Source organism: Gastrolobium bilobum, unplaced genomic scaffold (genome assembly GCF_033153095.1).
Source record: "Gastrolobium bilobum isolate Gb01-03AN ecotype WA unplaced genomic scaffold, APGP_CSIRO_Gbil_v1 utg21470, whole genome shotgun sequence".
NCBI lineage: Eukaryota > Viridiplantae > Streptophyta > Magnoliopsida > Fabales > Fabaceae > Gastrolobium > Gastrolobium bilobum.
Window position 1 is genome coordinate 62,956 of NW_026896317.1, and position 12,460 is coordinate 75,415.

Sequence of the window (12,460 nt, forward strand, 5' to 3'; positions counted from 1 at the left end):
TTTTTTTTTCTTTTCTTTATATAATCCCATATGAAGTTGAACCCACATATTTTTATTTATGTGGGTAGAAAATAATTAATCCCATCTTTTTATATTGTAAAATGAAAAGTCTAATTTAATTCACGGAGTGCATAGAAAACATAATAGGAAATGATAAAAAAAATCCATAAAAAATAAATAATTCTAAGAGAAATCATTGGTTTTTTTTTTTTTTTTTTCAGTTATATTATGTTCCATTTTACATAATCAGCTCTGAACTGTGAAAATGGCTACTTTATCTCTGCGAGTGACACTGTTTCCTCTGCTAAAAAATGCTCCATTTACACTTACACCTGCTATTGACAGGAGGAGAAGGAGAAGGAGAAGGTTCCATTGTTGCTTTTGTTCCTCTCCTCCCCAATCATGGCAACCTGTTCGTAAGAAAAAGGTTGTTATGCGGGTCGCATATGTCGGCACCAATTACCGAGGTCCCATTTCACGCGTGCCGTTCTAAACGTTACCATCAAATGTTATTGTTGTTTTTGTTTAAACCCACAATCCCTTGTTTTTCATGTCTTGTGTGTCAACTTTTCATTCAGGTCTACAAATGCAACGAGATGAACATGCACTCTCCAGTATGCTTCTTTTTCTTCTTTGCTCTAATTACTTTGGCCTAGTTGGTAGTGGTAGGTGCCCTATATATAAGGGGTGGGGGTGGGGGAAGAAAAACAGTTCACTATGTATGTTTTTGGAGCCTAAGATGTTTGTAGAAATGCTCTAGCAGTGAGGGCCATCAAAATTATTGAAAGAGTTAAAAAAAGAAAATATTTAGGATTTTGGAGTTTCTTGGAAAATTTAGTGAAAAGTTTGTATTTGTGAGTGGTAAGGTAAACTGGAAAGTGGAAAGCCATCACATAAGTTAACAGAACTGGTTACTCTATTGTCCACACATTGTGAATTTGTGATTACAAGTAATATATATTCTGCTGATATATAATGTAGAATACACGTGTGTGTGATTCAATCTGCCTAGCTAGTTTGGATATACTGTTGCTAAAATGCTATGATTTCAAAAATGTAGCTATTGAGAAAGAACTGGAAAATGCCATATTCAAGGCTGGTGGCATCCGTGACAGTAATTTTGGGGATTTGCAGAAGATTGGATGGGCCAGAAGTAGCCGAACTGACAAAGGAGTAATTCATGATCCCTTCCTTTTAATTTTAAATTTTAAATTGCTTTCTATTCTGATATTGGTACATATGCAGCCAGGGTATGATTGCTTATTCCATCCTATTTAATGTTGTATTATATATTAGGTTCACTCTCTTGCAACAATGATATCCTTTAAAATGGAAATCCCAGAGAACTCTTGGAACGGAGACCCTTATGGGTTTGCCCTTGCAAGTTATGTTAACTCTTATCTTCCTCGTGATATCAAAGTTATTAGTATTTTGCCTTCACAAAGGTAAGGCTTCAAACCAAGTTCATTGTTAAGTATTCATAATATACAGTAATCTCTGAACTGTATATTTATTTATATATTTACTTTTGTTTTGCATGTTCTTTTTTTTATAGATTTCTGTGTTTCTGATGCTCTTTTGTCCTCCTCTCAAATTGTTTGATTTTGTCTCTTGGATCCAGGAGCTTTGATCCCAGAAAGGAATGCATATTGCGGAAGTATTCCTACCTCCTCCCAGCTGAAATTATTGGTATTCAGAGCCAGTCTAGCAATGATGAAACTGACTACCACATATCAGAGTTCAATGATATTCTTAATGCTTTTGAGGTGTGGTGTTCTAGTCTCTATTTTTTCCCTTATCTATTTCACAGTGAACTCTCCATTTATTTTGTTCATAATTACTGAAATTTGTATTAAATATGAACTTTTTTTTTCTAATATTAGTTAATTTCTGATGGTATATTCATATATTTTATGTATCACACTGTTGTCTTTGCACCCAAAATTTTCTGTTCAATATAAAAGTATTACACATAAACAAGATATTGACTGGCTCTTCCTCTAGCCGTTGTCAGTTTTAGTACAAGATTTTTTAGTTGTGCCTGGCTATATATTTCCAGGAAGCATGCTAGAAATTTTAGATTAAGACAACATTAGGAGGTTTTCTGATCTTTTGTGTTGTTTCTCTGCTGTTTATGGACCTGCTTAGTGTTAGCAACCCCTAAATAGGAAAATATTTTTTAGAAGAAATAAGCAGCATGTGGGCCATCAGCCATGTGGGCTGTTAGTAGTTGGAATTATTCCAACTGACTTGTAACTGAACTGTGAAAATTAGTTAGACTGTCAGTGATTTAGGCAGGACACTATATAAAGGAGGGGAATGATAGACTGAGACAGTCAGTATAGAGGAGAGGGCCAGAGAATTTTTTCTTGAGAGATATCCATTGTAATTTGATATCTGTTCTGCAAGCAAGACTCATTCTTGCTGTCCAGAGGAGGTCCCTTCTATAAAGATATATTCTTTCTCAGTAATTCTTGCTGTTCTTAACCAGTTTCTATCAGTTTAGCATATTAGCATTTGTTATGATAGATCTCAGTTACTATCTATAATTGCCTTTCACAGGGGGGACATTTTTTCCATAATTATACTGCTAGGTCCAAGTACAGGAAACAGTCTCCTCGTTGGCAGTCACCATCAAGGAGTGATACATCAGCAATAGAGAGTATATCAGACTACGAGTCGGAATGTGAGGACAATGATGGGGAAGAAAATTTTAAAATTGATGAGGCAACAGAAAATATAGTGCGCCAAAGCCAAAAGTCTTCAGAAACTTGTGATTTTGGTGAACCTGTCATCGGCTCTAGCAATAAGAATGGAAATGGTTTGCATGATCAAGACTCTAGATTGGTTGTTCGTGCAAAATGGTTATATGAACCTGATGAAGCAGATAGATTAAATGCTTCCCATTTTAGAAAAGTTTTTCAGTGTTCTTGTGGAAAGCTGGAAAAATCTCTTGGATATAATTACATAGAGCTCTCCATACAGGGAGAGTCCTTCATGTTACATCAGGTATTTATTTATTTATTTTTCCATCTTATTCTTCTTTAAACTTTTTATCCTCAGAGAACTTATATCCATGATTATGTTTGTATAAATAGATACCGGTATGCATATTTTGTGGTAAACTTTTTATGCATATGATAAGTCTGCCAAACTTTGCTCCTTTGATCCAAACAGTTATTTACCACAATACTAATTAATCAAGTTGAATTTATTTCCTATTTGAAAATTTCAATCTAAGTACTTAATTTGAATGTTCATAGTGACAACTGGTAAAGCAATGAATGCTATGACTAAACTTTTCTCCCTTTTCATTTGTTGCAATATCCAATTCTTCAACAATGAATGATAATGTTTGACAATACAAACCTCTATTTTCTTGTTTTAGACGTCCTCATCTGTCAACTCTTAAATTAGGTCCTCCACTGTCATTTTGTTTGCTTCTTATGGAGATGAATTAAATTGGTTAAATGTGTTGTGTTCTGCTGCATTTTTTCACAAGCATCATGATATGACATTATACGCTCTCACCAGATAAGAAAAATGGTTGGGACAGCTGTGGCAGTAAAACGCAAGTTACTACCAAAAGATATTATAATGCTGTCACTGGCAAAGTTTTCGAGAATTATTTTACCCCTTGCACCGTCAGAAGTTCTAATATTAAGGGGAAACAGCTTCTCAATAAGAACACGGCCAGGAAATGTAACAAGGCCTGAAATGATGACAATTGTTGAATCAGAAGAAATTATTAAAGCAGTTAATGATTTTTACACATCAACTATGTTACCTCAAGTTTCAAATTTTTTGGATCCATCAAGATCTCCTTGGGAAGATTGGATTGAGAAATTGGATGCTCACACAAGCATACCGAATGATCAGTTGGATGAGGTTAGGAAGGCTTGGAATTTGTTGAAAGAAAATTTCGAAAGTACAACTAGTGCTCATCCATCGTAAGTGAAGGGAAAAAGGTGATGATTACTCTTCTTATCCTTTCATCAGTTTCTTCTGAATTTGGTCCCTTAACACGCTTTAATTAAAGCTTCCATTGGCCAGCACCTGCATTTTTCTTTTTCTGCACTTGCCAAAACACTTGGTTGGTTATCTGTTTCTTGCTATTGTATGGAGAAGGAATTCATTTTCACATTTGTTCTGATTGTCCTGCACCACATGTATACATTGTGGGGTTGGTTTGCAGGAAAAACAGGAAAGTGTCCATTTATTTTCTGTACTAGAGTTGAATATTCAGCTTACCTGGCCTTGGATCAATCCATGGACAATTATGCTGGCTCATTATTTGGTGTTATGGAAGAATTTGGGAGGAAAGATGTGTTTTAATTGGATTGAATGGCCCGTGGAAATGATTCCTCAAGAATTCATCAAATGGAACATCCGAGCAGGATATTACAACTTCAGAGGCTGACAAAATTTCACTAGGAAATGAAAACATTGTCTTCAGGCTCCTCAAACAGCTACAAATAATCTTTCCATGTTGGGTTAAGAGATGGGAGGCTTCTGACTTGGTACAGGCAATCATTTACCCTCTGAAACGGAAGTATACTTTCATGTCACACTGACAAATTATCTTCTGACTAAAATATACCATAGACTGTATGATTCATTATTTGAACACTTTTTTTTAGTCTTTATTTTTTTTTTCAATTTAACTTGATTTTCCATAATTCCTGGCAGTATGTAAGTTCTTTTCTATAATCACCAATAGTGAATAATGCTAATCACATCACGCATGCAGAGTTTCTATTATCTGATTATAGTTTAGACCTATTAAAATTTGTGCAGACTTATAATTTGATTCTACCACCTTATTCTCATATGATTACAAAAACATGTAAGAAGCATTATCCCGGGATTGTAATGCTGCTCTGAACCCTTTAACTTTAGCAATCCAACCCATGCGGCCTAATTGCCTGTGCTGTTAAGTACAGGACCCCTCCAATGGCCCTTTGCTAATGACGAACTTGTTGAATTTGTTTGTTGAAGTGGTAACTCTCGAAAGTCATGTCAACTCACAAATGCCATGTGGAACAGAATTTAAAGCTTTACCTTCTAAAAGCACTTCATCATATCCAATTAATACTCAATTATTTGTAACATATGACACTCCAAGTCGAATTCACCAATTTGAACTAGTCATGTGCACGATGCTTTTGACACTTCTTTCAGATCATTGGGAGCCGTTTAAGACACAAGAAGACCCGTTTCTTGAACAAGTCAAAACTTAATGCATGAATCTTTCATTACTTATAACGAACTTGCTCCTTGTTTTATGCAATTCCAACTATTTTTTTACCAAAAAAATAAATAAAAAAGTAACTAAAACTAATTTTAGAAATCAAATCTTTATCAAACTATTTTATCTGGCATGAAAAAATAGTAAGCATACATTCTTTGACACCGGAAATAAATTCTCCCATGTTCACATATTAAGAATTGTCTACATACAAAAAGAAATAGGTGAATTATATCAAAATTTATGAAACCTTGTATAAGAGTCTTTGCCTATATTTCTTTTCACGTGATTTTATTAGTTAATATTTAAATTCATTTTATGAAACCTCGTAGTCAACGTAGATAAGTTACTCACGTTGATTGAGCTCTCATTCTAATTTTTTAACTTAAAATGACATCATTTTCATAATGAGTATTGAGCTCTCATTATAATTTTTTAAGCGAATAAACATAAATAACTTATCTATGTTTATCCAAAAGGAACATAAATAGCTTATCTACGGTAGAAATATTAAAGCATTTTTTTTATACTCTAAAATGTCATAGTAGCCTATCAATAAATAAGAAGTCAAATTAATTTGTAACATTAGCATAATATTTAAACATAAATTAATATTGAAAAGAGAGTGATATAAGAACGTTGTTGCTAATGCATAACAGATAGAGTTGGAAGAGTTGAAGTGATGAGTAGCTGTGTTCTCTGGTTGCCTCATTTTCCTGCGGTTCCAATTTCTGCAAGAGAAAACAGAATACCCAGTTTTCTAGCAATGGCGTTCAATTCTTCTCTGCCATTCCCACTGTCACCATCGATAAACCCAAACCCGACCCGAAACCGGAACACACCGGTTCTGCTTCTGCCTCCAACACTGTTCAGGTGCTTCTGTTGTTCCACCCAGTCCCTTCCAACCCATTCGCCTTCTTGGGACCCTTTTCTCAAGAAAAAGGTACTAATGAGAGTCGGATACGTTGGAACCGATTATAGAGGTAACCCCCTCTCCTTTTTCTTCCCTCTTCTTTTGAATTTGATTTATTTTTTTAAAATCTTGTGGTAATTTGATTTGTTGATGTTATTTGCAGGTCTGCAAAAGCAACAAGATGAACATAGATTATCCAGTAAGACCCTTTTTCTTTGTTATCTTGTTGAATACGGTAGAAAATCACCAGTTAAGAGTTTGAAGTTCATACATGAGTTTAAAATGATGAAAGTGGATATGTTTCTTTGATGCATAGACTAATGTTAGGGTTTATCTGGTTTTATGATCTAGTAAGTACCTGTACTGAAATTTTAATGTGTGTTTGTTATTTGAATTTGGTTCTGTTCTCTTTCCAAATGAACAAAGTTTAATGTAAACTCTGACTATTGGCCTACACTTAGAGTTTTGACATGATGTAGCTATTGAGAAAGAACTGGAAACTGCTATCTTCAAGGCCGGTGGCATCCGTGATAGTAATTTTGGGAATCTTAACAAAGTTAAATGGGGCCGAAGTAGCAGAACTGATAAAGGAGTATACTTCTTGTTATTCCCTTTATTATATAAATTGGTTTTTGTTATTTGTTTTTATATATCTTGATTTCTCTTCACTTTTATGATGTTGCACATGCTAGGTCCACTCTCTGGCAACAACCATATCCTTTAAGATGGAAATCCCTGAGAATGCATGGAGAGGAGACGATAATGGCATCTTGCTTGCAAACCACATTAACTCTCATCTTCCTAATACTATCAGAGTTTTTAGCATATTGCCTTCAACGAAGTAAGACTATTGGTCTCTTCCTAACTCTTGATTATTGAGTGGCTATACATTCATGTGCTCCTATAAATCAAACAGATTTTTTTCCGGCATTATTTTGTCTATACTTATTAGATATTTGATAAGGAGTGCCATAGTAGTGTTTGTAACTAGGAAATTGATAATGTAGCAAAAGTAGTTTAGAATTGAGTACTCAACTAAGATCATGTAAGGATATATGATCTCGTTCTTATTTCTGTGCCTAATGTGTAGTTAGTATCTGCCACAAAACTATGACTTCTACTAATCAGTTAGAAAATTAAAATCCCCGATTTGCTTCACATGTCATGCAACTCTTATATGGAGGCCTCTATGGTTGTGTTTGTATGCAAGTGTTCAGATTAAAAATGTTATTACTTATTGGGATTACAACAACAACCAAAACCTTTATCCCACTAGGTGGGGGTAGAGCTGATCCATGGGATTATGCGGGTGCGTGCCCGCATATACAAAAAAAAAAAAAAAATAATAATTTTTTTTGATTCATTTGGACTATTGGTTATGACTCATTGTTTTTCATGTGGCTCACAATTTAAAAGTGTTCCTTGATTTTTAATTAATGTTCTCTCATGATTGTTTCTAACTTTATAGTTTTGGCTTGTTTTAGGAGATTTGATTCTAGAAGGGAGTGCAATATGCGGAAATATTCTTATCTCCTCCCTGCTGATATAATAGGAATCAAGAGTCATTTTAGTGAGGATGAAATTGACTTTCATATTTCAGAGTTCAATAGTATACTCGGTGTTTTTGAGGTATACTCTTTTTCGTTTGATTTTTTTTTTTTTATTGTTGTTGTGTAGGTATCCATTTGTCTTATATAATTAAAATTTATATTTAGTTACGATAAACCTTAGTTAAGATAGAGAGCTCTCCTCATTGCTTATATTGAATAACGTGTCGTTTTTTCTGAATTTGAATTCTTTAGTTTACATGTCAGCTTGTGTAAGCTTAGAATCTTGTAAGCATGCTCCTAGTTGAAAGATTTTGCTTTGTGGCTCTTTAAATTTATGTGCTGATCAAGTTTATTTCTTCTTTCCAAATAATGAACATGTTAGCCTTATTTTCTTGTGCAAGATGTATATAATGTGCATAATAATGGTGAAATTTTTATTAATTATTTTGTATTTATCTTTTTTCGTTTTTGGGTAGATGATGGCTCAAAGAATCAAACCTTGACCTCCTGCACTCTTACCCAAATCCTTCTCCTCTAACCTTCTTCTAGTGGCTTTTTCTTTACATTTCTGTCAGTTACATTTTGCTCTGTTGTCTCATTGAACCCATGAGCTGGAACAAAATATTAAGTATTGAAGAGGTATTGTAGTTATCACCATCATCAAACTGGACGTTGATCCCTTTATTTAAGATTTATGTCAAGCAGAGGTTCTTACTCTGTTTTACGTATTTTTTATGTTCGTGTGAGACAAGCTTAATTGTGACAGGAAACTTTTTATGTATTGTTAACAAGTTAAGAGGATCATCCATGCATAAGATATTTAAAATTAGGTATTTATTTACTTTTGTATCTGTTGATATTATTGTTGTAGGGAGAGCATCCTTTCCATAATTATACTGTTCGGTCTAAGTACAGGAAAAAATTCCTTGCAAGGCAATCACCTGGAAATGGTGGCATGTCTGACAGAACAGGATCATCTAGTTTGGGATCAGCTTGTAAATCAGAGAGTGAGGAAAGTGAGGTTGATGATTTTGTGAGTGGTAGACCAACCACTTTAAGTGATAAGGAACAGAGCCACAATTCTTCAGAGCAGTGTGAATCCAATGGTTTGAACGGTCAAAACTCTAGTTTAGTGATTCGTGCAAGATGGTTATATGAACCGGATGAGACAGACAGATTAAATGCTTCCCATTTCAGAAAGATTTTCCATTGTTCTTGTGGGAAGTTGGAAACATCAATTGGATATGATTATGTTGAGCTCAATATATGGGGGGAGTCCTTCATGTTACATCAAGTAAGTCTTGGTGAATTTAATTGCTAAGAGTTTAATTTTGATCTACTGTTAATATAAAACATTTTTACATTATCATCTAATTATGTTTTGTCACATGACTCCATCATTAAATAATTTGGCTATGATAACAACAACCTGGGAGGTCAAACTCTTTTAATGATGTGACAGATGATTGGATGATAGTATAAAAGAGCTGTGAATCAACGGCGGATCAAAATTAGGCCCAACTTTTAATTTCTCCCTTTATTATAATTTTTTCAAATTGTTTTATGATTCTGTACATTTTATTTTTAAAAGGTAATGTTTGTGGCAAATTTGTATTATAGGGATCCTATACTTTCAGTTTCATTTGACTTATATTCATGGACACACACGATTCTTTGATTTGAAAGATATCAACTAATTGGTCTGCTTTTCATACTTTCTATAATGTCAAAAGTAAATGTTAACAATATAGTTTAGGTAGGAGGTTGTTGCTAAACTAATTAAAATCTGTAACAACCATTTTATTGGTGTTGATGGGATAAATCATACTGTTTATCCATGTATCCTCTCTCTCTCTCTCTCTATATATATATATATATACATATTTGTGGGTTAGAGTAAAGACTCCAAGTTGTTAGATAGCTAAAAGTCTAAACTAAAGAAAGTTAATTGAAGGAACTTTAAACACGCCCCCCTTTGCATCTCGAAGTCTCTAAGAACTATCAATTATGAACTTTTGTTTTGCAATTCTTTTGGTAAGGGATTGGTTGATGGGTAGCTGGTACTTTCCTGTCTCATTTTGTATCAGTTGGGGGGAGTTGGGGAACAGTATGTTCTTGCAACCATCCACCCTTCTGGGATGTGGTGCAGGCTGTGCGTGCTTGTGGTTTTTATTCATTCGCGCTTCATAACCCTAGTTTTCCATGCCTATATGGAAATTGGAAAACTTAATGCAAATATGGTTTGTCTCTTGGTTCTGGGAATCTTGTTTTATACAGGGCACTGCAGTGGCTTTGTTGCATTCATATTTGCTTCTCTTGACATGATTTGCATTCTAGGTGACCTGTTCTGCATTGGGAGCCTAAACCATTCTTTTGCTCATTATGTAAACTCAGTAAAGGATTGTACTTTGGTTGCTTTTCCATACAAATGAGATAACATGCCTTTATCCATTTCTTGGCTCTGCTAGTTGAATCACTAGCATGCACTCATTATTTGACATTAACCCTATACACACTGACTGAATGACTCATCAGATACGCAAAATGGTTGGGACTGCTGTGGCTGTAAAGCGCAAGTTAATCCCAAGAGACATCCTTTCGTTGTCACTCATCAAGTTTTCACGAATTGTCCTCCCCCTTGCCCCACCAGAAGTTTTGATTTTAAGGGGCAACGCTTTCAAAATTAGATCAAGTGATGGGAACTTTACAAGGCCTGAAATGGTGTCTATGGTTGAATCAGAACAAATTCTCAAAGAAGTTGATGAGTTCTACACATCTGTTATGTTGCCTCAAGTGTCAAAGTTCCTAGACTCGTCAAAGTCACCTTGGGCAGAATGGGTTGAGAATTTGGATAAGTATTCAAGCATTCCAGATGCTCAATTGGATGAAGTCAGAAAGGCTTGGAAGACATGGAAAGAAAATTTCAGGATAAAGCCAGCATCAGATGCATAGTACATCTATTCAGTTGTGGTATACTTTGTTCGGTTGTTGACACAGTTCTCCGGCATTGGTTATCTATTCTGCTTGTGGGCAAACTTAACCTATTTTCTTGTTCTGCTTGCTCGAACATGGCATTGAAGGGCGTTCCTATCATATGCCAAGATGTAGGGGATGAAAATCATGCAGGATCTAGTCTGGTCAATTGGACGTGGCTATGCGTAAAGCTATCTTAGTAGCGAAGTTTTTCTTTTAATTGCTACGTCTAATCTGCTTGATGCCGTTGTGCAGTCTACCAGATTGCAGATTATTGTTTTGAATCGAGTAATATACATTATATTTTATACAGTGTTGTGGCTCTGAAAAATTGAAAACCTGAATTCACCTTTTCTTTTTCCTGATGGAGTAGGAATATTGGATAGAATTCTTCTTTCCGTATTCTATTGGATGAATCTTTGTTTGCTTGATCTTTCTTCTAATTTTTTTTAATGTTCTTTTTTCCTCCTGATTAATTAAGCCATCCAATGCAAAGAAACAGGCACTATCTATCTATCTTTCTTTCTTGTCATCAGTACCCTATTTTGGATGTTTTTCTTAATGGATGATTGCTGGACTAAGATAATACAAAAAATGTGTGTTTTTTGTTGCTATGGTCATAGCCACATAGGAATAGATTTGCCCATTTAGCAGGTCATGGGTCCCGGGATCTGGATAACTGCTATGGTCTAAGTCTTTAGTTGTGAATCATTGGGAGTCATTAAATTAACATGCACATGTGATAATATATACAAGTTAATAATAAAATTGGAAAGTTTATTCTGATTATTTTTTTTTATCATTTTCCATTAGTTTTTAGTATGCAAGAAAACATCATCGTTAGCATTAATAATCAAGACATAGTACATATATAGCCAAAAACATTGGAGTAGGACTATGCTTATTTTTGGCAGGTGATCCCAAACAGAAAAAGTTTATGGTTTATATGAGGCTGAGGCATTCTTTATGGACGTGAACCAGGGGCCATGCTTGGCGGAGGTGGTGGCGGAGACATAACTGGCGAAGGAGGAGCTGGCGCTCTGTCACAAAATAAGCAATCCCATTTAAAATTCAACAAGTGGGAAATACAACTTGGTAATGGATTATAACAGTTATCTAACTCTGCTCCAAGGGATATACGCATGTAAATGGAAAACAAAAGGATAAAGAAGAAACAGTTACCTGGGACTCTGGGAGCAACGGAGAGATTGATAAGAAGGAGCGCCAGACAGAACAAGCATTGAAGAAACCAAAAAAGCTTCACATCTGTCTGTTGTTTGTGATGATAAGAAAATTTATGGAGGCTATTGTTTTTCATAATTTAGAACATTGTTTTCTCCCTTTTCTGCTTTTACCGAGAGTGGCGGGGCTATGACCAAGGATCGTCAGATTGTCAAATACGTATATACCATTTAGTTAGCCTTTCCCTCTCCATATCCATTAAGAAAGATACCAAAGGTATTCAATTTTTTTTTTTTTTTTTTGTAATACAAAGGTATTCAATTTTAGTATTTGAAGAAGTGGTTAACCTTATTCAACCACTCAATATGTTCAGAACATATATCTAGGGAATAATTAAGTCTTTAACTCTTAAGGTACCATGATGGGGTGAAGCTCAGAAACATCAAAGCTACCAACACTAGCTTCCTCATGGGTGACTGGTTGTTTTCAGATTAATGAACTTGTGCGGTGGAAATTGTAGACCTAGGACAATACCTTGACAAACTTCTCATCAGTCAATATTAATGGAAATCCTTGATATGGAATTCTTCAAGG

At 34.9% G+C, this 12,460-nt stretch overlaps 2 protein-coding genes across 2 annotated transcripts; both read left to right on the forward strand.

The window, feature by feature from the left end:
* The first annotated feature begins 265 nt into the window (after window positions 1-265).
* On the forward strand, window positions 266-4,709 carry LOC133298920 (putative tRNA pseudouridine synthase). Its single transcript, XM_061498310.1, has 7 exons — window positions 266-467; window positions 579-614; window positions 1,061-1,173; window positions 1,297-1,445; window positions 1,622-1,766; window positions 2,563-3,009; window positions 3,535-4,709. Exons 1-7 carry the CDS (start codon window positions 266-268, stop codon window positions 3,952-3,954), a joined length of 1,512 nt encoding a protein of 503 aa, XP_061354294.1. The 3' UTR covers window positions 3,955-4,709.
* A 1,214-nt stretch (window positions 4,710-5,923) lies between these two features.
* Window positions 5,924-11,028, forward strand: LOC133298934 (putative tRNA pseudouridine synthase). Its single transcript, XM_061498323.1, has 7 exons — window positions 5,924-6,231; window positions 6,325-6,360; window positions 6,641-6,753; window positions 6,854-7,002; window positions 7,646-7,790; window positions 8,583-9,005; window positions 10,247-11,028. The coding sequence occupies exons 1-7, from the start codon at window positions 5,931-5,933 to the stop codon at window positions 10,661-10,663; spliced, it is 1,584 nt and encodes a 527-aa protein (XP_061354307.1). The 5' UTR covers window positions 5,924-5,930; the 3' UTR covers window positions 10,664-11,028.
* Window positions 11,029-12,460: the final 1,432 nt, after the last annotated feature.

Bases quoted from the DNA above. Each gene is read 5' to 3' on its own strand.
- LOC133298934 (XM_061498323.1), top strand. From the start codon at position 5,931: ATGAGTAGCTGTGTTCTCTGGTTGCCTCATTTTCCTGCGGTTCCAATT. The intron at 7,003-7,645 runs GTAAGACTATTG...GGCTTGTTTTAG, and splicing joins AGCATATTGCCTTCAACGAA to GAGATTTGATTCTAGAAGGG. The intron at 9,006-10,246 runs GTAAGTCTTGGT...ATGACTCATCAG, and splicing joins AGTCCTTCATGTTACATCAA to ATACGCAAAATGGTTGGGAC.
- LOC133298920 (XM_061498310.1), top strand. From the start codon at position 266: ATGGCTACTTTATCTCTGCGAGTGACACTGTTTCCTCTGCTAAAAAAT. The intron at 1,174-1,296 runs GTAATTCATGAT...ATTATATATTAG, and splicing joins GTAGCCGAACTGACAAAGGA to GTTCACTCTCTTGCAACAAT. The intron at 1,767-2,562 runs GTGTGGTGTTCT...TGCCTTTCACAG, and splicing joins ATATTCTTAATGCTTTTGAG to GGGGGACATTTTTTCCATAA.